General features: G+C 36.0%; 3 protein-coding genes across 5 annotated transcripts; 1 reads left to right on the top strand and 2 right to left on the bottom strand.

Annotated features, from left to right (window-relative positions):
* Positions 1-6,348: 6,348 nt before the first annotated feature.
* Positions 6,349-7,180, bottom strand: LOC145949387 (uncharacterized). Its single transcript, XM_083059223.1, has 4 exons — positions 6,930-7,180; positions 6,689-6,856; positions 6,517-6,621; positions 6,349-6,438 (listed from the first exon to the last, which is right to left on the bottom strand). The coding sequence occupies exons 1-2, from the start codon at positions 7,163-7,165 to the stop codon at positions 6,751-6,753; spliced, it is 342 nt and encodes a 113-aa protein (XP_082915349.1). The 5' UTR covers positions 7,166-7,180; the 3' UTR covers positions 6,349-6,438; positions 6,517-6,621; positions 6,689-6,750.
* Positions 7,181-8,354: 1,174 nt separating this feature from the next.
* Positions 8,355-12,311, bottom strand: LOC145949386 (uncharacterized). Its single transcript, XM_083059211.1, has 3 exons — positions 8,975-12,311; positions 8,587-8,848; positions 8,355-8,513 (listed from the first exon to the last, which is right to left on the bottom strand). Exon 1 carries the CDS (start codon positions 12,146-12,148, stop codon positions 8,978-8,980), a length of 3,171 nt encoding a protein of 1,056 aa, XP_082915337.1. The 5' UTR covers positions 12,149-12,311; the 3' UTR covers positions 8,355-8,513; positions 8,587-8,848; positions 8,975-8,977.
* A 5,037-nt stretch (positions 12,312-17,348) lies between these two features.
* On the top strand, positions 17,349-25,085 carry LOC109792246 (disease resistance-like protein DSC1). Of its 3 annotated transcripts, XM_083059219.1 has the most exons (6): positions 17,349-17,493; positions 17,601-17,869; positions 18,226-18,337; positions 18,446-18,745; positions 18,839-20,104; positions 21,157-21,492. In XM_083059219.1, the coding sequence occupies exons 2-5, from the start codon at positions 17,817-17,819 to the stop codon at positions 19,898-19,900; spliced, it is 1,527 nt and encodes a 508-aa protein (XP_082915345.1). In that variant the 5' UTR covers positions 17,349-17,493; positions 17,601-17,816; the 3' UTR covers positions 19,901-20,104; positions 21,157-21,492. The 3 variants fall into 3 exon arrangements, with proteins under 3 accessions (XP_082915345.1, XP_082915342.1, XP_029125938.2); XM_083059216.1 differs by lacking the exon at positions 21,157-21,492 and adding an exon at positions 24,306-25,085 and having other exon boundaries at positions 17,601-18,337; XM_029270105.2 differs by having other exon boundaries at positions 17,601-18,337.
* Positions 25,086-25,766: the final 681 nt, after the last annotated feature.

Genomic DNA, 25,766 nt, shown 5'->3' with positions numbered 1-25,766 from the left:
GTAAATAAAACCTTTCATAGTTTGATAACATCTTTCAAAAGTAATTGTCTCATATCATAAGGTAGAAGATTCACATTCGTAACTTATAAAACATAGAAAGTCATCATGTGAGTATCAAAATTCAAGATATCATATAAAAGGAAAATATAGATTAATTCCAACAAAGGTGGCAGTGCCTCCTAGTTAGGAATTAATTTATAAATTTCAAGTCATGTAATAAAAATAATATGACAAAGATGCATATTTTAATCTTTTATCAAGGACGTTCAAAATTACAAAAGAAAGATTACAACTTTATTTACGTTATTTCTTCGCTAGAAATTACAAAAGAAAACAAACTAAAGTTATTAAAACAATAACATATTAGACTAAGCTAGCAAAGCCCCGATGTCACATCCTATCAGAGCATGCCCAACTGAAGCCTTAAGCCTCATCACCAACATCCTCATGATGATGAACGCCTGCAACATAATTTAAACACATACAAAAGCAACAAGGGAGTGAGAAACATCTCACTCAGTTTTAGGTGAAGAAATAAAGGTTAGATAACACACACACTCAACAAATATAAGTCACATGTAAACAATACACATACATAATCAACAACACATATACACTTATTTATCATGCAATGATGTTATGAAATTGACTCATAAATGCATGCATGTGGCGTCATAAGGAAGTTTCACATATCATCATTGGTGACCCTAAGGTACACCTAGTTAGCATGTTACATCGTGAGTGACCCTAAGGTACACCTTGTTAGTCGTGGGTGACCCTAAGGTACACCTTGTTAGTCGTGGGTATGCGGCCTCAGCAGCACACCTGGACATATATGCATATGATGCATGTCATACAGTCATTATTTCATTGACTCAACATTTAACTTATTACATAATTTCATATAGTACATATGTTCTCATTTGTCATATTCTCATAATCATAACTTGTCTCAATAGTCCATTCTTATGTCTCATGTCATTTGTCCATATTTCACATAGTCATGTCATAATTATTCCTGATAAGGTCCGCATAGGAATTCACAAAGGGCATTCTTATTCATATTAAAACTTATTCATTTTTAACGTTAATGACATAATCATTTATTATTTCCAACAAGGAATAAAGTAGAGCAAACAGAAATTAAGATAGAACAACGGCAAGGGATTGGGGGCCAATCCGACAATCAAACTATCCAACAATTATTCCCACACCCCCGAGCGAGATTTCTCACTCCCCCCTTACCTGGTTAAGTAGAGCTGAAACTAGAGCAGAACCTCTTCCTCTAGATTCCCTCTTCTTTCTCTCTCTTTCTTTCTCTTTCTCTTTCTCTCTCTCTCTCTCTTTCTCTCTCTAAGATTTTCACTTCTTACTCCGTTATAATTTTTTTTTCACCCCTGCCCCTATTTATAGGCATCCTAGCGCACCCGGAATGGCCTGTTTCCAAAAAGCAGAACGACCTGTTCTAAAACCAGAACGGCCCGTTCTCGAGTTCACTTTTACACAGATTGACCGTAAGGAGAACGGCCCGTTTCCAACTTAACTTTTTAGGCAATTTTAGAATTCCGGAACGGCCTGTTTCCCTTTGGGAATGACCCGTTCTGGGAAAACAAAAATGGGTCTTTTTATAATTTTGGAACGGCCCGTTCTGATACTTCAAAAATAGTATATTTTCTTCGTGTGGAACGGCCCGTTCCAATTTTGGAACAGCCCGTTCCAGCGTAAAAAAAGAATTTTATAAAAAAATTTCATAAATAATTTAAATTATTACAAACCTTTAAAAATATTCTATAAAATCCCTTTTAATTAACAAAAATAACTATAAAAAAATAATCTTCATAAATATAAAACTAAACAATAATAAATATTGCATTAGTAGAAAATTCGGGGTGTTACAATTCTCCCCTCCTTTTAGAAATTTCGTCCCCGAAATTTACCTGAAAATAGAAATGGATAAGCTTTTCGTATCTTGCTTTCTAATTCCCATGTAGCACTTTCTTCAAAATTTCCTTTCCAAACGACCTTAGCCAAAGGGATTTCCTTTCCTCTCAGTTGTTTCACCCTCGTGTCATCAATCCTTAAAGGAACCGTTTCATAGGTAAGATTATCCTTCAACTGAATGTTGTCAGACTCAATAATATGGGAAGGGTCATGGACATACTTTCTGAGTTGGGAGATATGAAAGACACTATGGAGATTTGAAAGAGATGGAGGAAAGGCAATTTGATAGGCTACTTCACTGATCCTTTTAAGAACTTGATAAGGACCAATGAAACATGGAGTAAGCTTACGGGATTTCAGTGCTCTGCCTACTCCTGTCCCAGGAGTGACTTTAAGGAATACATGATCACCTTCTTTAAACTCAAGGTCTTTTCTCCTCTTGTCATTATAACTCTTTTGCCTACTCTAGGTTGCTCTCATCCTTTCTTGGATCATCTTAACCTGTTCAGTAGTTTGTTAAACTATCTCAGGTCCTAACATGACATTCTCTCCAGGTTCTGCCCAACACAAAGGTGTTCTACATCTCCTACCATACAAAGCCTCATAGGGTGCCATCCCAATACTAGAATGGTAGCTATTATTATAGGTAAACTCTATCAAAGGTAGGAAACTATCCCAACTACCCCCATGTTCTAAGATGCAAGCCCTCAACAAGTCTTCCAAAGACTGTATGTTTCTCTCAGTTTGGCCATCAGTTTGGGGATGGTAAGCTGAACTCAATCTAAGCTTAGTGCCTAAAGCCTTATGCAAACTCTCCCAAAATCTAGAGGTAAACCTAGGATCTCTATCAGACACTATATTAGTAGGAACTCCATGCAACCTCACGATCTCCCTGATGTACAACTTGGTTAACCTCTCCAAAGGGTACCTAATATTAATGGGAATAAAATGCGCAGACTTAGTCAATCTATCCACAATGACCCATATAGCATCCAAGTTCTTCACAGTCTTAGGTAACCCAACTACAAAATCCATAGAGATGCTATCCTATTTCCACACAGGAACATCTAAAGGTTGCATTAGACCTGAAGGTTTTTGGTGTTCTACCTTAGCTTTCTGACATACTAAGCAAGCATACACAAATTCCTCCACTTCCCTCTTCATCTTATGCCACCAAAACATCTTTTTAAGGTCTTGGTACATCTTAGTGGCTCCTGGATGGATACTAAGGCTACTCTTATGACCTTCTTCTAGGATTGCTCTCTTAAGCTCTGACACACTAGGAATGCACAACCTATCCTTATATCTCAAAACTCCATCCACTCCAAATCTAAACTCACTCTTCACACTTTGATTCAACTTCTCTACTTGACTCAATAAGAAAGGATCTATCTTCTGACCTTCCCTAATCTCATCTATCAAGCTGTTAGTCACTTTCAAAGCTCCCAACTTAATACTCTTAGAAGTCAACTCACACCCTAAGCTCATATCCCTAAACTCCTCAATCATATGCAATTCTTTAATCATCAAAGAAGACACTTTTGAAGATTTTCTACTCAAAGCGTCAGCTACAACATTAGCCTTGCCGAGGTGATAATTCAATTGAAAGTCATAATCTTTAAGGAATTCTAACCATCTCCTCTGCCTCATATTCAATTCCTTTTGGTCAAACAAGTACTTAAGATGTTTATGATCACTAAAAACCTCAAATATAGACCCAAACAAGAAATGTCTCCATAACTTAAGCACAAATACTATTGCAGCTAACTCAAGGTCATGGGTAGAATAGTTTTGCTCATGAATTTTAAGTTGTCTAGAAGCATAGGCTACTACCTTACCCTTCTGCATAAGAACTCCTCCTAAACCCAATTTAAAGCATCACAAAATACCTCAAAAGTCTTACTAGGATCAGGTAACACTAACACAGGAGCACTAGTTAATCTCCTCTTAAGCTCTTGAAAACTTTCCTCACACCTAGAATCCCACACAAACGGTTGGTCTTTCTTTGTCAGCTTAGTCAAAGGAAGAGCTAGCCTAGAGAAATTCTCAATGAACCTTCTGTAATAACCGACTAGTTCTAGGAAACTCCTAATCACAAATACTCATTTAGGTGTACTCCACTCTAACACAACTTCTACCTTAGTAGGATCTACAGCTATCCCACCCTTGGATATCGCATGTCCTAGAAAGTTCACATTATCCAACCAAAATTCACATTTTGACAATTTAGCATACAACTGCTTTTCCTTAAGGGTTTGAAGAACGATCCTTAGGTGCTCAACATGCTCCTCCCTAGTCTTGGAATACACTAGGATATCATCTATGAAGACCACTACAAATCTATCCAAGTAAGGGTGAAAGATCCTATTCATGTAGTCCATAAAAATACCAGGTGCATTAGTCACACCAAAAGGCATAACTAAATACTCATAGTGCCCATAGCGGGTCCTAAAAGCAGTCTTAGGAACATCCTCAACTCTCACTCTAATCTAATGGTATCCTGACCTTAAATCTATCTTACTGAACACACAAGCTCCAACTAGTTGATCCATAAGGTCATCTATCCTAGGCAAGGGATACTTATTCTTAATGGTCACTTTATTCAGTTGCCTATAGTCTACGCACAACTTCATGCTCCCATCTTTCTTTTTAACCAATAAAACAGGCGCTCCCCAAGGTGAAACACTAGGCCTAATGAATTGTTTCTCTTGCTGTTCCTCTATTTGTTTCTTAAGCTCAACTAACTCATTAGGAGACACCCTATAGGGTGCTATAGATATTGGTGAGGTTCCTGGTACTAAGTCTATGCTAAACTCAATCTCTCTCTCAGGTGGTAAACTAGACACATCCTTAGGAAATAATTCTGGAAATTCTCTCACTAAGGGAATCTCATTTAGCTTGCTATCAGTCTCAAGTGTTAAGGAAGCGAAGATCATGTACACTCTTTCATTTTCTTTTAAACAAGTTTTAATGTCAGCAGTACTAAGAAATTCCGTACTTTTACATTCACCAAAGGAAATAGATTTCTCAAAGCAGTTTAAAAGGACATGGTGAGAAGATAACCAATCCATACCAAGAATTACATCTAATTGACTAAGAGGCAAACAAATTAAGTCAACTAGAAACTGCTTATCAGAAACTGTCAAAGGACATTTCAAACACACTAGGGATGTAGTCACAGGACCATTAGTAAGGGTTTCAACAACTAAATCAAAATCTAACAAAGACACAGGCAAATTCAATTTTTGTACACAAGAGACAGAAATAAAGGAATGAGTTGCACCAAAATCAAATAGTACAACAAAAGGAGTCTCAACTATGAAACAAGTACCTTGTATCAAATTTTCTGACCGAGAAGCTTCAGCACCACTAAGAGCAAATACTCTCCCTACAGTCTTTGGACGCTCAATTTGCGAACCCGATCCAATAACACGTGTTCTTCGTGGTTCAGGACATTGGGTGCTGATGTGACCCTTGCCACTGAAATTGAAACAGATAATCTCCTTGTCAAGACACTCAGACTGATTATGACCCACTAGTACAGAAAGGGTCTTTTACGTCGTGTATTTTGACCCTTTTACGTCGGAAAAGGGTCCGACGTTAATACGGGAGTCGTAAATTTACGTCGCCTCTAAAAGGCGACGTAAATTTACGTCGCCTCTAAAAGGCGACGTAAATTTACGTCGGGGATTTCTCCAAACCGACGTAAAATGGGGCAAAATCATGCCACAATTTTACGTCGGAGATGGCTTTGTCCGACGTAAATTGTGGGAGTTTTTTTTTTAAAAACGTTTGTAAATTGATATATCCAACACCTGCATATAAATATAATCCAGAATACCAATTCTAAACCAGGCAGTCCAGAATAGAAATTCAAATTGTATTTCAAAATTGAATGACAAAAAGAAAATAATATATAAATCTTAAAAAACATAAATTATGACAATGTAAATCCTATTATCCTAAAAAAGCTATAAAACATGTTTGTCAATGCTATCTAACTAACTAAACTAACTAACTATCAAACTATAAACATAATATCTAACTAACTATCAAACTATAAACATAATATCTAACTAACTAAACTTAGAAAAAAATTTGCCCATTGTTCTCTTATCTTGAGCAACTCATCTTCGGGCAATGGAGATGGATCTTGAAAGACCTGAAAGGGTAATTTAAGTGTCATTAATATGCAATGTTAATTATTCTAAAGGTAAATATAGTTAAATAAATTTTGATATGAATTACCTGCACCCAAGAATCAATAATACCCGCAGAAACTATGGCTTTCATCCAATACATAATGTAATAGCCACATTCAAACGAGTCTTATTGCTTATTACACTAAAATGAGAAACAAATAACTATTAATTCCAAAGTCAATAAATTTAAATATTATTGATTGTATGAATTTATTTGCTAACCTTAGGGTATATGAAATGCAATGACTTTGATGATCTGGTTCTTCCACTTAATATATTAGCTCCAGACACGATTCTAATTAATTGAAATAAAAACAAATGTTAGCCAATATATATAATTAGTTTTAAAACATAATGAAAAAATTTTAGTTACCCATGTAATTGGCTTTTAATTTCATGGCTTGGTTTTCGATGAAGTGAACAAAACCACACCACGGTATATTCCTTAGGAATGATTACCATTAACTGCCAATGGGACCTACATTGTATGACAAACAAATCAGTTAAAAAATTACCATGATTAAAAAACCAATTAAAAAACTAACCCGTCAATGTATGGAGCCATGTATATATGTCTTCTTGAGTCACTCATCCATGTTTGCATATATTATTGGATCTGGACCTGAGTGTTTCCTGATTTTTGGATGGATTGAGGCTCAATAAATCCATATACTTCTGCTTGTGCTTGCTCCACACTCAATTTGTCCATGTACCTAACACAAATAATTATTATAAGTTAAATGTAATTATTGTAAATTTAGACTCATAAAAGAAAATATGACTTACATGGCCCACAACTGTATGACAGATATATTTAACATGCAGTTTCCCCCAACAATCTCTAATGCATCAGGCAGAGATATGTATAGTGGAACATCAGAGCTATCAACTCCAAAAACTCTAATGTCCCACTGCAATTGAATTGGATGCTTCTCTATTCGTGGTAATTTGATTAGAAGCTTAGATATGGGATCATCCTCAGCTTCTGCGATATTGGCATCATGAACACGAGGTTCTCTCATGACCTCCTTACCACGATTGATAAAATCCTAAAGAAATAATCAAAATTAGTTAAACAATAATAGAATTATAAGAATCTAAAAGAGCAATAATATAATTACCTTTGCCCGTGCTGAAAGCGGCATGACCAAACGTTTTGGCCAAGCTAAGAATGTGCCGGTTGCCTGCCCCACTAGTTGAACCTCTGTATTGGGCAAAGGCACTGGAGCAGCAGAATCTTGAACTTGGTCAACCACAACCCGTGTCCAGTCTGGCTGTAGAGGGACACCATGGATGGTTGAGCCACCCTCAAATACTCAGCCAATAGCCACTAACCGTGGGGGGTCATCCTCAACATATAACTCACACTGGTTTGGTACATCAGTGTGAGTCTGATCCGGTGAGGGATCTGGAGCAGCACAGCTCCCTTTAGTGCTGACTCGAACACCATCATGAGCAACTGCAGTCTGTTGCTGAGAATGAGCCAAAAGTTCAAACTTCTGTTCAAACTGTTTTCCAATATTCTTCAGTTTCTCTTCAAACTCCATCTTCAATCTCTGCTCCAATTCCTGTATAACCTCTTGACTGCAAGAGTTGACAGTGCTCCTCGATGATCGGCCACCAAAGAAATCTTGGTGGCTCCAAGAACCACCAACACCACGCACACGACCTCCGTGCTCTGGCTTTCATATGGCCGTTGTGAGGATATCATTCCGACCATCAGAAACAAATGAGCCCTGGGTGCTCTGCTCAACTAAACCCTCCTGCAACAATAAGGAAGATTAAAAATTCTTATGAATTAAATGAGTTGAAATGAAGAGTCTTAGTTTGTATATTTTTACTTACTATTTTACTAGCAACGACTCTTGCAGACTCAGAAGTCATTTGCCCATCTGGTTTTGTCCGGGCTGCTATCCACATCTCATGGCGGGGAGGTGACTCTACACGGTCAGCATCCTCAACCCTTGCTGCCTGTGCCTTAGCCTTCTTCATTTGCTTTTTTTTTCTTTCATATCCCCCTATTGACAATAGATGGGGTGCATCATTCTTGGCCTGTCGTTCTTGGGCAGCTATTCTTTTAGCCTGTAATAATACAAAAAAGAAAATGAGATAAATTAAAATGTACCTTAAGTATTTGTGTCAATGTAAAAGTTATCAATAACTAACCTTCCACGAAGGGTCCAATCGAGTGGCACAAAATTGCATCCACTCCTCATCAGTGATCTGGTAGTTTAGACAGGGAGTCTCATTTTGGCGCTCTCCAAATACATACTCCCGTGTCAAGAAAGTCTTGAAGTCTCTCCACCTGGTGGCAAGGGCAGATAACATCTTCCTCCTCATGCCCTCAGTGTTGGGAATGTCAAAATTTTGCTATGAAAATAACAACAAATAATAAATAATGTATTTTAGTTATATAATATTGAAAGGATGTGAAAGTATATACCTGAATATCCTGCCACATGAGGTTCTTGTCAACCTCCTGAACGTCATCCCATGATGGAATGATAATAGAAACATGTCGTCGAGCTAGGACTCCCAAATAGCTCTTAAACTTGGCAGCATTTGGGCCTGATGCCTTTCCAGAACGAGGATCCACCTCAACCGGTGTCCTCTCCTTGGCAATGCGCCCAGCCGTCAACCTAGACAATCGGGTGACAGATCTACCTTCCCTCCTTCCACTGCCAGACCCAGAATCCTCCATAATCCTGAAAAAATTAAACTGTCATTATTAAAACAATGAATTAACTGAATAGACAAATAAAGTAAAAAAGATAATAATAATATAGCAACAAAATAACTAATAAAAAAATAAATAATACATAAACAGAAACCTATTAGGTTGGAATGTTTTCCCATATTCCTTCATCATGATCACTTCGAATAGCATGTATTTCGTCCACTTCATTGTCCGCAATAGGACCAAATGATCTGCTTGAAAAAGACGGTGTCTCATGCATATCTAGAGACTCATCTTCGTGAGTTCCATGCATGGTTCTTCCTTCGAGGACCACTGACCATTTCTCATTACATGGATCCCTGACATAAAAAACCTGTCTTGCTTGATATGCCATAATAAAAGGTTCATCCTTATAGCCGACCTTATTCAAATCAACCAAAGTAAATCCTAAATCATCTGTCCGCACACCCGTATTGCCATCAACCCATTTACACTTGAACACAGGCACTCTAAACGTAACATAATCAATTTCCCATATGTCTTCTATGACTCCGAAATAACTCATGGATGCTGTAATGGGATTTTTATCTTTTGAACTAGCAAAGTGCACAGCCTCAGCCTGAATTGTAACCCCACTATTTTGTACTCTACTTTTGTCATCTTCTGTCTTTGTATAGAAACAATATTTGTTAATGTCATACCCACCAAATGTAATGACATCGTTGTTAGGCCCACGCGCGAGTCTCAAAAGTGTATCAGAAGCATTAACCTCACCATAAACCTTTTTCTTAAACCAAGCTAAGAAACTCTTGTTATGTTCATTCAATACCCATTTCTCATTCATCCGGGGGTGTGCTATCTTGATTTCATCTATGTGTTCAGATATGTAAGGAATTACTTCATCAGTGTTGTTCAATATGTACAAATGGGCTTGGTCAACTTCTGTTCGACTCACAGTTCTAATCTTTAAACTTCGAGTACCCTTACCAAATTGTTTCCCATCATGTTGAGTCTTGGGAATTCCTATTGGTTTTGATTTTGACATATACCCTGAACAAAACTCAATGGCTTCTTCTGCAATGTACCTCTCCACAATAGAGGCTTCTGGGCGGTATTGATTCTTGACATATCCTTTTAAGATCTTCATGTATCTCTCAACAGGATACATCCATCTAAGATAAACCGGGCCACACAATCGAATCTCCCTAACCAAATGAACTATCAAATGCACCATGATATCAAAAAATGAAGGTGGAAAATACATTTCCAATTGACACAAGATTGTGATTGCTTCATTTTCTAACTCATCTAACTTTACAGGGTCAATTACTTTGTTGCAAATGGCATTGAAGAATAAACACAATCGAGTAATAGCAACTCTAACAGAAGATGGTAAAATGTTACGAATAGCCACAGGCAAAAGTTGTTGCATTAACACATGACAATCGTGAGACTTTAAACCAATCAACTTCAAATCTTGCATAGACACCAGACTCTTCACATTTGAGGAGTACCCTTGTGGAACTTTCACACTGCTTAAGCACTCACAAAAGCTTTTTTTTTCTTTCTTTGATAGAGTATGACAAGCTGGAGGCAAGTAAGTGCGTCTTCCAATAGACTGAGGATGCAACTCAGAACGTATACCCATGTCTACCAAATCTTGTCGTGCTTTCACTCCATCTTTAGTCTTTCCTTTGATGTTTAGCAATGTCCCAATTACACTATCACAAACATTTTTCTCGACATGCATCACATCTATGCAGTGTCTAACATCTAACTTGCACCAGTAAGGAAGATTAAAGAATATTGATCGTTTCTTCCAGATATTTCTCTCAGTTGACTTCTTTTGCGTCTTTCCGAACACAATGTTAATGTTCTTCACCCGTTGATATACTTCTTCACCATTGCGCGGTGTGGAGGCAATTTCATCCTCTTGACTTCCATTGAATGCTTTCTTCAATCTACGGTATGGATGACTACGAACAAGAAACTTACGATGCCTAGTGTACGCAGTCTTTTGCCCATGTTTCAATTGGGTATAACTTGTGTTTTCTTCACATATAGGACATGCATAATGACCCTTCACACTATACCCACTCAAGTTACCATATGCTGGAAAATCATTTATTGTGCAAAATAACATTGCACGCATAGTAAATTTTTCTTCACGATATGCATCAAACACCTCCACTCCTGTGTCCCATAACATTTTCAAGTCATCAATCAATGGACTAAGATACACATCTATGTCATTTCCTGGTTGTCGGGGACCTGATATCATCATAGACAACATAATATATTTTCTCTTCATGCATAACCAAGGAGGCAAATTATAAATGACCAACAAAACTGGCCATGAACTGTGTTTACTACTTAGGTTCCCATAAGGATTCATGCCATCTGTAGCTAAACCAATTCTCAAGTTTCTTGACTCTGCACCAAATTCTGGAAATGTTTCATCAATCCTCTTCCATTGCGGAGAATCAGCTGGATGTCGAAGAAAGTTGTCACATTTTCTACCATTTTCATGCCATGTGAGGTTTTTTGCATCCTCTTTAATGGCAAACAATCTTTTAAACCTAGGTATTATTGGCAAATACCATAAGACCTTAGCAGGGGGACCCTCTATTTCTTCCTCACCATTACTTCCATCAGTTTTCTTTTTGAACCGCGACAATCCACATGTGGGACACACTTTCAGTGTAGCAAAATCATTTGTATACAATATGCAATCATTAGGGCACGCGTGTATCTTCTTATACTCCAAACCCATTGGACATAGTATCTTTTTTGCCTCATAGTTGCGATTAGGTAACGTGTTATCTTCTGGAAGCATCTCCTTCAATAACTCCAACAATTCTGTGAAACTTTTATCAGTCCAGCCATTTCTTGCTTTTAAACTAAACAATTTTAAAGTTGCTGATAATCTTGTAAACATACTGCATCCTGGGTACAATGGTTGCTCAAAATCAGACTTTAAGGTATCATACACATGTGCTCTTTCAAAATTTTCTTCACCAACATCACGTATCATCTCTTCTAAGTTATCGCCCATCCCTTCAAAATTTTCAGTTGTTGACACTGTTGGAATGTCTAATATTTCTCCGTGCCATGTCCATACTGTATAACTCTTCACAATACCATATATAAACAGGTGATCACGTATTTCTCCAACTTCTTGACGTATCTGATTCAAACATCGAACACATGGACAATAATATGCCCCTTTGATGGGTTTCCCATTTTCTCTTGCAAATTGTAAGAACTCTTCAACTCCATTTCTGTACTCTTGACTAATGCGACTTGCATTCATCCAACTTCGATTCATTATCTATATATTAACACAAATTAACTATTGACTCAGTTATTCATAAATTTTCTAACCTAAACTACAACCCTAAAAAATCGATGGTAAACTAAAGGTCAATGCCTAAAAAAGTCTCTTCTTTAATGCATATGGAACGGCCCGTACTGAAACTAGAACGGGCCGTTCCAGATCAAAAATTACAACAACAAATTTCCAGCAGAACGGGTCGTTCTCTTTGCAGAACGGCCCGTACTGCTTGTAGAACAACCCGTTCTGCAAGGAGAACGGCCCGTTTTGCAAGGAGAACGGCCCGTTCTACAAGGAGAACGGCCCGTTCTGCAAGGAGAACGGCCCGTTCTGCAAGGAGAACGACCCGTTCTGCAAGGAGAACGGCCCGTTCTGCAAGGAGAACGACCCGTTCTACAAGGAGAACGACCCGTTCTACAAGGAGAACGGGCCGTTCCAGCGGAACAAATAGCAAAAAAAAACAAAATAATTACGGGGACAACAAACTAACCTCAAACGACCAACGTGCAGACACTTAGAGACTTGGATACGTTGAATGTAGCAATAAACGCAGTGGGAGACTCAGAAATTCAGAGAAAATGAGAGGGGTTGTTTGTAAATTGTGAGCGCGGGAATGGAAAATACAAAGGTGGGGAATATAGGGCCATTTTTTACGTCGGGTTTCGTTGTTCCGACGTAAATTTACGTCGGGTTTCGTTGTTCTGACGTAAATTTACGTCGGACTACAGGGGTTTCGACGTAAATTTACGTCGGACCACCTCTAGTCCGACGTAAATTTACGTCGCACTATGAGACTGCGACGTTAATTCCCACATTTACGTCGGACTAGGGGGGGTCCGACGTAAATTAGTCTCCACTTAATTACGAAACTGCCACCACGTTTTTACAACGTCGGTGTTTACTGTTTCCGACGTAAATTGGGTGACGTAAATACCCTTTTTTGCACTAGTGACCAACACGTCCACACTTCCCACATCTTGCTGAAGGAGTGGACACAGACCCTCCAACACTTCCAGTAGCACTAACAATGGATCCTCTAGTAAATGACTTACTTTTATTAGCAGCAACTCTACTCCCTTGAAATCTATTAGAAGCGGAGTAAGGCTTACTCCTACCCGAAGTACTAGAACTCATAGCACGGATAGGACCTCCAACTCCTTTATAGAAAGCAACACGAGCACGGTTGTCACAATCATAAATGTTGCACTTATTGACCAGAGTGGGAAAGTGATATATCTCCTAATAGTTAATTGCAGTTTTTACTTCAGGATGCAGACCATTTACAAATTTTATGCATTTAGCTCTTTCACCACCCTCACCATGGTAGTGTGTACAATAACGAACTAAAGCATCAAATTTGGCAGCATACTCTGCCACTGAGTCATTCCCTTGATTCAGTTCAAGGAATTCCATTTCTTTCCGACTCCTCACATCATCCGGGAAATATTTCTCAAGAAAAACCTTCTTGAAGTTGTCCCAATTCAAATGCACCCCTCCATCAATCATCATCCGAAGTGCTCCTTCCCACTAAAAGTGAGCATCAGCAGTCAACATGAAGGTGGCCAACTTCACCTTCTAACCAAGGGGACAATCCATCACATTGAAGATCTTCTCAATCTCCGTTAGCCAATTCATAGCAGCATCTAGGTCATATCCTCCTTTAAAGGTAGGTGGGTGATTTCGTTGAAATTGTTCCAACTAGTTAGGAGCTACCTCAACCCTATTGTTATTATTCATAGCTTGTGCTAATGCTTGAAGAGCATCAGCAATCGCACGATCATTTCTACCAACCATAGTCTAAAAAAATAATACAATTAATAAACATAATCAATCATCATACTAGCATACCAACAAGTTTCACAATCAGTTCAGTCCATCATTCATGTACCAAATAAGCATAGTAAACCAAATAAGCATAGTAAACTCATAACTCATGGTCGATTAGATCGACCTGCTCTGATACCACTAAATGTGACACCCTCTACCCCAATATTAATACACAATAAATGTGGACAAAATTTTATTTTACTTTTCCTTTTTGAGTAAATAAAACCTTTCATAGTTTGATAACATCTTTCAAAAGTAATTGTCTCATATCATAAGGTAGAACATTCACATTCGTAACTCATAAAACATAGAAAGTCATCATGTAAGTATCAAAATTCAAGATATCATATAAAAGGAAAATATAGATTAATTCTAGCAAAGGTGGCAGTGCCTCCTAGTTAGGAATTAATTTATAAATTTCAAGTCATGTAATAAAAATAATATGACAAAGATGCATATTTTGGTCTTTTATCAAGGACGTTCAAAATTACAAAAGAAAGATTACAACTTTATTTACGTTATTTCTTCGCTAGAAATTACAAAAGAAAACAAACTAAAGTTATTAAAACAATAACATATTAGACTAAGCTAGCTAAGCCCCGATGTCACATCCTATCAGAGCATGCCCAACTGAAGCCTTAAGCCTCATCACCAACATCCTCATGATGATGAACGCCTGCAACATAATTTAAACACATATAAAAGCAACAAGGGAGTGAGAAACATCTCACTCAGTTTTAGGTGAAGAAATAAAGGTTAGATAACACACACACACACAACAAATATAAGTCACATGTAAACAATACGCATACATAATCAACAACACATATACACTTATTTATCATGCAATGATATCATGAACTTGACTCATAAATGCATGCATGTGGCGTCATAAGGAAGTTTCACATATCATCATTGGTGATCCTAAGGTACTCCTGGTTAGCATGTTACATCGTGGGTGACCCTAAGGTACACCTTGTTAGTCGTGGGTGACCCTAAGGTACTTCTTGTTAGTCATGGGTATGCAGCCTCAGCGGCACACCTGGAGTCATATATGCATATGATGCATGTCATACAGTCATTATTTCATTGACTCAACATTTAACTTATTACATAATTTCATTTAGTACATATGTCCTCATTTGTCATATTCTCATAATCATAACTTGTCTCAATAGTCCATTCTTATGTCTCATGTCATTTGTCCATATTTCACATAGTCATGTCATAATTATTCCTTATAAGGTCCGCATAGGAATTCAAAGGGCATTCTTATTCATATTAAAACTTATTCATTTTTAACGTTAATGACATAATCATTTATTATTTCCAACAAGGAATAAAGTAGAGCAAACAGAAAATAAGCCAGAACAACGGCAAGGGATTGGGGACTAATCCAACAATCAAACTATCCAACAATTATTCCCACACCCCCGAGCGAGATTTCTCACTCCCCCTTTACCTGGATAAGCAGAGCTGAAACTAGAGCAGAACCTCCTCCTCTAGATTCCCTCTTCTTTCCCTCTCTTTCTTTCTCTTTCTCTTTCTCTTTCTTTCTCTTTCTCTCTCTCTCTCTCTCTCTCCCTCTCTCTCTCTCTCTCTCTCTCTTTCTCTCTCTAAGATTTTCACTTCTTACTCAGTTATAAATTTTTTTTCACCCCTGCCCCTATTTATAGGCATCTCGGCGCACCCGAAACGGCCCGTACTGAATTCGGAACGGCCCGTTCCCGAGCCTTCAAATATAGGCAAATTTTTCAACTGGAACGGCCCGTTCTAAAACCAGAACAGCCCGTTCTGGAGTTCACTTTTACACAGATTGACCATAAGGAGAACGGCCCGTTTCCAACTTGACTTTTTAGTCAATTTTAGAATTCCGGAACGGCCCGTTTCCCTTTGGGAATGGCCCGTTCTACTTTTGGAACGACCCGTTCTGATACTTCAAAAATAGTATATTTTCTGTGTGGAATGATTCGTTCCAATTTTGGAACAGCCCGTTCCGGCGTAAAAACAGAATTTTATAAAAAAAAATTCATAAATAATTTAAATTATTACAAACCTTTAAAAATATTCGATAAAACCCCTTTTAATTAACAAAAATAACTATAAAAAATAATATTCATAAATATAAAAATAAACAATAATAAATATTGCATTAGTAGAAAATTCGGGATGTTACAAATGTCTAATGAAATGAATTATTAAATAATTGATAAACTTTTTTTACCTAATTTAGAACTAAATCACTATATGTAACTCCTTTTTTTTTTTATCAATTTCCATTTCTTGTAATTTCTATTTTCTACTACTTTTAGCTCAAAGCCTCAATTCTTGATATTTTTTCACGTAGTCCAACGTAGATTCCTTATTTATGGATTCTCCGATCTTTCAATCACCAGCAGTTCTCATCAACAATGTCATCATCATTCCACAATACATGTTCAAATTTGCAAATGTCTTAGGAAAAACAATGGGCAATTTTTTTTGTTTTTGGCCCAAACACCCTACTAATTAGGCAGGACTTTATTAATTAGTATCCATTCCTAAGTTTATAATTGGATAAATTTTTTAAGAAGTATTTTTTAGAGAAAAATATGAAATATAATACAAATTTTTCTATAAACTAAAATAAGCTAATTCGTATTTTTTTTTTTATAAAAGAAATTTTACAAATTAATTTACATATAATCTAATTTTAATTTATAAAAATTTATTTATTTATTTTTATTTTCTTCTTAGAAGTGATGAAAAAAGTTTATCCGAAAACCAACCCCCACCCCCAACAAACCTTTAAAAGAATAAACAAGTGCGGACATTGATCTTCAGGGAAAAAAATGTTTGGAAAATATAAATCAGCCAAATGAAAACTGGTGTCAATAGGATTTAGATGAATCAAGTCATTAAAAAGATAAGATTGATTAACTATTATTATGTACTTATTTTAAAAACTAAATACTTAAATAAGACTATTTTGAAATTGCTTATATTTTTAAAGGAAAAATATTTTTTTATTTGGACCAATATAGATTATAACAATTCCAAAAAAAAAGGGTCACTTTATATCGTTATAACTGATAACGATTTAAATTAGTTTGCTACAATAATCTTTATTTTATAACTCTCATGATTTATTAAAAAAAAAACAAAGACACGTGAAATATGAATTATCATGAGCTATAATAATTCTACGGTAAACAATCTTAAGAATATAAATTATTTTAAAACAAGCTCGTTTAATAATTTATTTTTAAAATAACCCTAAATTACTCAATCTGCGAAAAATAAATAGATTATGCAGTTGGGTACTTTCAATTATCTTATGGGACCCAGTATAATATTTTTAAGCCATAAAGTTAAAAATGCAAATGCTTATTTATTCCATCATTGTTGAAAAATTGGCAAAAGAAATTGCTTCTTAAACCGAAAGGCAGACAGGTAGACAATATTCTGAAAAGGATCAGAAAAGAATAACCAAGACTCGTTTGAAAGCATACTTATCCAGAAAAAGAAAGCTGGTATTCATGTTTTTATCATATGACTTGTTCTAGACATATCAAGTTAGTTTCATTTTTATAATAAACTGATTTTTCCATTTCATTTCTATCTTTCTTTTTCTTTGCAGTTATATTAATTGTGGTAGCAGAATAATTATGGATCAGGTAGCAGAATGATTTGGATCACCTACAAAATTTACTCGGAACTCTTGATAATTATGGATCAGGTAGCAGAATAATTGTAACTACAAGAGATGAGCAAGTGCTTAATGCTAACAAAGCTGATGAGATATATAGGCTTACAGAACTCAGTTCCAGTGAAGCACTTCAGTTTTTCAATTTGAATGCCTTTAACAAAAGTGATCTTCACAAGGAGTACAATGAGCTATCAAAAAAGGTGGTCAATTATTCCAAAGGTGTTCCATTAGTACTTAAAGTTTTAGCTCGTCTTCTTTGTGGAAAAAATAAGGAAGTATGGGAAAGTGAATTATCCAAACTTGAAAAAATTCCTCCTACGAAAGTTTACGACAAAATGAAACTCAGTTTTGATGATCTAGATCGCAAAGAGAAACAAATTTTTCTAGATCTTGCATGTTTCTTTCTCAAATTGTCTACAAAGATAAATGTAGATAATCTAAAATCTTTACTAAAAGATGATAAAAGTGATAATTCAGTGATTTTTGGGCTAGAAAGGTTGAAAGACAAAGCTCTTATATCTTTTTCAGAGGATAATATTGTGTCTATGCATGATAGTTTACAAGAAATGGCATGTGAGATTGTTCGTCAAGAGTCTATTGAAGACTCTGGAAGCCGCAGCCGATTATGGGATCCCAATGACATTTATGAAGTACTGAAAAATGACAAGGTTTAAATCCTAACTAATTATATCTTTTTAATGACATATGAATTTTCTTTATTAGAGAAATGTGGCTTTTTGGTGATGGTTAAAAATTTTCTTTAACATTGATGGCAGGTTACTGAGGCCATTAGAAGCATACGAATTCAGTTGACAACAATTAGGGGACTAAAGTTAAGGCCTCACATATTTGCTAAGATGAGCAAACTGAAATTTCTGGAAATTTCAAGGGAAGATGCATATTATGGTTTCGAAAATCAACTTGGTGAAGGACCTCTATTTTTGGCAACTGAATTAAGATTTCTTTCTTGGGATTGTTACCCTCTAAAATCCTTGCCACAAAACTTTTCTGCCGAAAAACTAGTAATATTGAAATTACAACTGAGCAAACTGGAAAAACTTTGGGATGGAGTGAAGGTAAATAAGTATCTCACTGTTATAATTTTATTGTTGCATCGTTGAGACCAAATTAACTAATTTAGTGCATTTGATATCTCTATTTTATTACAGAACCTGGTGAGTTTAAAAGGTGTTTACCTCGATGGATCTTCTGAGTTAAAGGAGCTGCCAGATTTATCTAAAGCTATAAATCTTGAAGTATTGGATCTCTCTAGTTGTGAAAGTTTGACTACTGTGCATCCATCTATTTTCTCTCTAGCCAAACTTGAGATATTGAATCTTAGTAACTGTATATCCCTTACCATACTTTCAAGTGATTCCCATATGCATAGCCTCAATTATCTCATCCTTGATTATTGTAAGAGTCTTACTGAATTCTCAATTATATCAAAAAATATGGAAGAATTGGACTTATCATGGACAGAGAAAATGAAAGCACTTCCCTCGTCATTTGGACATCAAAGAAAGCTTAAATCACTAGATCTAACAGGAAGTGGCATTCAGAGGTTACCTTCATCCATCAACAATCTTACGCAACTGCTACATCTAAACCTAAGCTATTGCCGTGAGCTTGAAACAATACCAGAGCTTCCCCTATCCTTGAAAAATATAAACGCTAGGGATTGCAAATCGTTGAAGACAATATTATTGCTCCCTTCAACATCTGTTGAACAATTAAGGGCAAACAGGACACGAGTTCTGTTATGGAATTGCTTGAACTTGGATCAACATTCTCTAGTTGCTATTGAGTTGAATGCACAAATCAGTGTGATGAATTTTGCAAACCAACACCTATCTGTTGAACATTCTCCAGTTGCTATTGGGTTGAATACACAAGGCAATGTGATGAATTTTACAGATCACAATAAAGTTGTTTATGTGTATCCTGGAAGCTGTGTTCCAGAGTGGTTGGAGTATAAGACAACAAATAATTATGTAATTATTGATCTCTCTTCTACTCCATCCTCTCCCATGCTTAACTTCATTTTTTGCTTCGTCCTTAGTAAGTATGAAGGAACAGCAAGGAAAAATGAACTTACAGTTAAAATCACTTTAAGTGACGGTGATAGTGAAGGTGAAAGGGACAGTGTTGAAATGTTCATGGATGATTGGTTTTTTTCTTGGACAATTGAGTCGAATCATGTGTGTGATGTACGATCGAAGATGTTCTAACTTCCTAAATAGTAGAGCCCAAAATCAAACAAGCTTTAAAATCCAAGCTCAAATAGGGTTAGACACATATGACATTTGGTTGGACCATGGGTGTGAATTAGTAATGCGGCCGGATATGGTACAACATTAAGTCATTCAACAAATGTCAATGTCTCAGTTTCATTAAGCACGTGGAATTGGGTTGTGTGCTTCCTATAATCTCAGGTATTTCCTTCCTCCAGTCTACAACCAAATCTTTGATTTAGAAGACTGTGTCATTTCATATTATATGAACTTATTTGGTTACAACATTAAGTTATTTATAACTTAAAAAGTTAACATTTGAACCTACTAAGCTCTTAAGCAAGTAAGTACAAGTAACTATTACTCAAAAGACAACAATATGCAAGCCTACTAAAAACTACGGAGAATCGTTACTGAAAAGGAATATGACCGTGGACTAAGTAATGATTGTGATAATTAATTTTCAAGTATGCACATTACAATTGTGGGTCTACATGGTTGTAAATTTATAGGATAAGGTATATATTCTGAACAAAAATGCTAAATCCTCCGAATTTAAATTCCAAAATATCTTCCGAACGTTAAAATTTTTTGAAAAGTCAAATGTGTAAGTTCACTGACTTGAATCTTTTATGTGTTTGGAAAAAATTTCAGACGATGGATTCGGACTATATAGCATTACTCTATTCTGAAACTGAATGTTTTGGTCTTGCTTTGGTGTTATCAATATTTTCCTTCTGCATCATCTTTAGCAACTAATGAAGATCATATAATTTCTCAAGTAGTATCACTTTTCCTTGACTCTAGCATATTTTGAATATTAATTCTTCCATTGCCTCGTATTGATACTGTGTCTTTATGTTGTAAACTTTTTAATTTGTACAAGGTTTAGGCTATTGAGTGTACTATATTTATTTTTGAAGTATTGAGAAAAAATTATCATAAAAATGTGATGATTGATGAGGACTAAATATGTAAAAATTAAATTAATTAACACATAACTTTCTACACTAGTTGTCTATGTTTTTTAGGCTTCATCCCATATTCGAAACACACACTATTCAGATGAAACATTGAAGAATCGGATTTCGAGTTGGCATGATATTATTGTCACTATATTCTTTTGTGTTATCTATTTCTTTCATGTGATATGGTTTGGTATAAAGATTTGACAAAAGACTTAGTTGAGGCATTCAAATTCATCTATTCAACAGTTTCCATTTTTTCTTGTTTGGTGAAAATTTCCTTTTCAGAAGGGATGATGCATTTAGCTCTAACACATGAAGGTTGTGCACTATCTCTTGGTTATCAGAATCCAAAGTCCTTGCATGGAATCAATCAGTTGTAGTTGCTGCAGAAACCATCCCAAAATTCTCATAGGTAGTGTCAGAGAAGGAAAATGGGCAATAAAATGCTTAGTAGGAAGTTGAGAGCAAATAATTGTATTTGATGGCCATTGCAACCACAAAGTTGATCTTTTATTCACTTTGAGATTTGTGAGAAAGTATGTGTTTGAGACTCTAATAGCTGCACATGGAGTATTATTTGCTTGACTATTTTTTTCAATTAAAATATTCATGTTAATTGCATGTTATGGTGTTATTGAAAGAAAAGTCCTAAATTCGTGCTTGAAAATGTTAATTTCGAGTTACAAGAAATGACACAGAAATATCTGTTGACTGTTGTTATTTAAAATATAAAAATTCTAGGGTATCCACTATAATCGTAGGGTATTGGAACAATCATTTTATTTATTTATTTTTATTTATTATAATTACTTGTTTTATTTTTATTTTTATTTAATATTTTTAATTATTTATCTATATAAATTTTTTTATATCTTTATATTATTTTTATATTTTTTAATTTATATCTTAATGTAGCATCTATTATAATTAAAAAGTTTAATATTAATATTTTGTTAATATGTTTTAGTTTTTCTTTGGTGATATTTTTTTTAAAAATTTATAGTATAAATTAGTTTTTCAGTTGTATTATTTATTATTTATTTTAATATTTTTATAATATTATTATAATTTTTTGTTTTTAATTTTTTAATTTTGTCATATATAAACAAAATTTGTTATGAAAATTGATCTTTGATTATTTTTTTAATTAGTCTTTTTTATTGATTCATTTTTTACAAATTTTTAATCTAAAATTTGTTATTTTGAATTTATTTTTTAAAATTTATTTATTCACATAATTAAATATACCAAAACCCTTCGATTTTCATGGGTACTGTAACGTAGCAAATTGGTGTTTTAGTAGCCCAGAACGGGCCGTTCCAAGTTATTAAAATGACCAGTAAATCGTAGCTGAGAACGGGCCGTTCTAGAGGGAGAACAGGCCGTTCTGGTTGGAGAACGGACCGTTCTGAAGGGAGAACGGACCGTTCTAGAGGGGAGTACGGGCTGTTCTGGATGGAGAACAGGCCGTTCTGGATGAGTTCTAGAACAGGCTGTTCTGATTTCAGAACGGGTCGTTCTGCATTTAATTTTTGTACGTGTTGAGGGGGTGTAGAACGGGCCGTTCAGGATTCGGTACAGGCCGTTCTGGCCACTCTGGAATGTCTATAAATAGGGGTTGTGGGCAGTTGAGGAGAGGAGGTTTTAGAGAGAAGTTCTAAAGAGAATGGCTCTGGACTAGAAAGCTTACTTTTGAAGGATTGAAGTTCTAGGTTGAGCTTCGGAAAGGAAATTCTGCTTCTTGGCTATTCTGAGCCAATCTTCAAGTAAGGGAAGCTAGGTCTTTAGCTGTTTGGATTGAAAATGAGTTCCTAACTCATGGTGTGGCTGATTTTATGTTGATTGATGGGCTGTTGTGGTGAAAAATTCGTTTTGGGGTTTCCGGGTTTTGATGAAAATCTAGGAGTTTTTCTTGATTGTGGTTGTATGTGGGAAAAGCTGGGATTTCTAGGTCGTTTGATGAAAATGTGATGTTTTGAACTGATTGCATGCGTCTGAAAAGATGAGTTGGTGCAAGTTTTGAAGAATTTTCGAAGATTGAGGGTTGCTGTTGGATAATGCCGAGCGCAATTCTTCGCGCCGGGCGCGTGACCATCAGAGAGCTCCATTGGGCAAGCCCGCCGGGCGCAGTGGTGTATGCGCCGGGCGAGCTTGAGGGTGTGAGCCTCTGGATGGCCCCCGCCAGGCGTGGTTGGACCGTGCTGGGCGCGATATCAGTAAGTGACATTGCTTGGGGATTTCTGGTGTGGCACCGGGCGTGACCTTGTCTCGCCGGGTGTGGAGACTCCTTAGGAGTCTCTGCCAGAGGTGGTGCCAGGCGCAATAGATATTGTGTCGGGCGTGAGACTTTGGGGAAGTCTCTACTTACCCTGCGTCGAGCGCGGGTTCGTACGCCGGGCTTGGGAGACCTTCTAAGGTCTCTACCTCCTAGTACGCCGGGCGCAATGGGAATTGCGCCGGGAGTGCTTAGCCTTGATGCTCTCTGGTTGTGCCACGCTGGGCATGACCATGAGCGCGACGGGCGCAGAGATGATAGTTGATGTTAAGCTGATATGTGTAGAAATTTGCTGATAAATATGCTTAGCTGAGCTGTGGGTGTTAAATATTTCTTTGTTGACTAGTTGATAATAGCTGAGCTGTAGATGTTAAATATTAATGTGCTGACTAGTTGATAATAGCTGAGCTTTAGATGTTAAATATTGTTGTGCTGACTAGTTGATAATAGCTGAGCTGTAGATGTTAAATATTGATGTGCTGACTAGTTGATAATAGCTGAGCTTTAGATGTTAAATATTGATGTGCTGACTAGTTGATAATGCTAGATTATGATGTTGAGCTATAATTGATGAATATTGTTGTGTTGTGAGCTGTTAAGCTATGTTGAATATTACTAGCTGGGATGTAAGCTGTTATTGTTGTAAGCTGTTAATGTCGTATGTTGTTATTGCTGAAAAGCTGTATTGTATAATGTTGAGCTGTGTTGTTTAGCTATATATGCTGGATGCTGATATTGTTGTGCTGTAAGTTGTTAAGTTGAGTTGTATGCTGTTATAGCCACTAATGTGGTGTTGTTATAGCCGCTAAGTCGGTGTTGTTATAGCCACTAATGTGGTGTTGTTATAGCTGCTAAGTCGATGTTGTTATAGCCACTAATGTGGTGCTGTTATAGCCGCTAAGTCGGTGCTGTTATAGCCACTAATGTGGTGCTGTTATAGCCGCTAAGTCAGTGCTGTTATAGCCGCTAAGTCAGTACTGTTATTGAAGAATGTTGTGATATATTATAGGCTGATATTATTAAGTTGATTGATGTGCTGATAGCTGTAGCTGTTTACTATTCATATATTTATATATGTATGTTGTTTCTTTTCACTAGCTTACCCTTTGTTGTTTCCATGTGATTTTGATTGCGATGATCATACTATGTATGGGAGCAGAGCAGGGTTAGGTTGGTGTTTGCTGAGGAGGGTCTGCAGCTAGCAGATGGAGTCTTATTCTTTTAATGTATTTAGCTACTTAGTTTAGCATTTGCTGGATGTATTTTTGTACACTCTGACTCTAGCCAGATTTGGACCTTGTATATATATATATTCTAGACCCTATACGTATATACTTGTTCTTCTCTGTGTGGTGTTTTGGTGTTGTGCTGTGTGTAGTGACCAGTCGGGTCGTTACACTTTAGTGGTATCAGAGCAGTTCGAGTCTACACTACAAAAAAAAGTCATTTTAGCCACCGAAATTAGCGACCGAATTATTTTCGTTAATTAGTGATCGAATTTGACTCGGTAGCAAATTTTATTTAGCGACCGAAATTTGTAGAGGCTAACAAACGGTCGCTAAATCGGTCGCTAACATAACAAATGTTTGTTAAATTAGCGACGGAACGGTTTCAGTCGCTAACAAAATTAAAATAATATTATTTATGATAATTTTAGCGACCAAATAGAAAATCGGTCACTAAAAAAATAAAATAATATTATTTTATAACAATTTTAGCGACCAACTAAAATCGGTGGCTAAAAAATAATTTTTTTTTCTTATTTATAATAAGTTTAGCGACCGAAATATAATCGGTCGCTAAATAAATAAAAAATAATATTATTTATAATAATTTTAGCGATCACACTAAATTCGGTCGCTAAAAAAAATATATTATTTAAAATAGAGTTAGCGACCAACTCAGAATCGGTCGCTAAAAAAAATATATTTATTATTTATAGTAACGTTAACGACCGAATTGTAATCAGTGGCTAAAAAATATTAATATTTTTGAAATAATTTTAGCGACCGAATTTATATCGGTCGCAAATAAAATAAAAAATTATTATTTATAATAATGTTAGCGACGAATGTAACACCCTCTACCCCAATATCAATACGCAATAAATGTAAAGAAAAATTTCTTTTTCTTTTTGAGTAAATAAAATCTTTCATAGTTTAATAACATCTTTCATGTATAAAACAATTGTGTCAAATATTATAAGGTAGAAGATTCACATTCGTAACTCATCAATCATAAAAAGTCAACATATAAGTATTAAAACTCAAGAAATCATATAAAGGAAAATATAGATTAATTCCAGCAAAGGTGGCAGTGCCTCCTAGTTAGGAATTAATTTATAACTTTAAAATCATATAATAAAATAGTATAACAAAGATGTACATTTTGGTCTTTTCTCAAGAACGTTCAAAATTACATAAGAAGAGAAAAGTAAAGCTTTTAAAACAATAACATCCCAAAAAAAACAAGCCTAGCTATGCCCGATGTCACATCCTATCAGAGCATGCCTCACTGAAGCCTTAAGTCTCATCACCAACATCCCCATGATGCTGATCATCTGCAACATAATTTAAAACATATACAAAAACAACAAGGGAGTGAGAAACATCTCACTCAG

Source organism: Cajanus cajan, chromosome 1, assembly GCF_000230855.2.
Source record: "Cajanus cajan strain Asha chromosome 1, NIPB_CcT2T_4, whole genome shotgun sequence".
Classification (NCBI taxonomy): domain Eukaryota; kingdom Viridiplantae; phylum Streptophyta; class Magnoliopsida; order Fabales; family Fabaceae; genus Cajanus; species Cajanus cajan.
The sequence above is the reverse complement of the archived record's forward strand: the minus strand, read 5'-3'. Positions and strand labels throughout refer to the sequence as shown.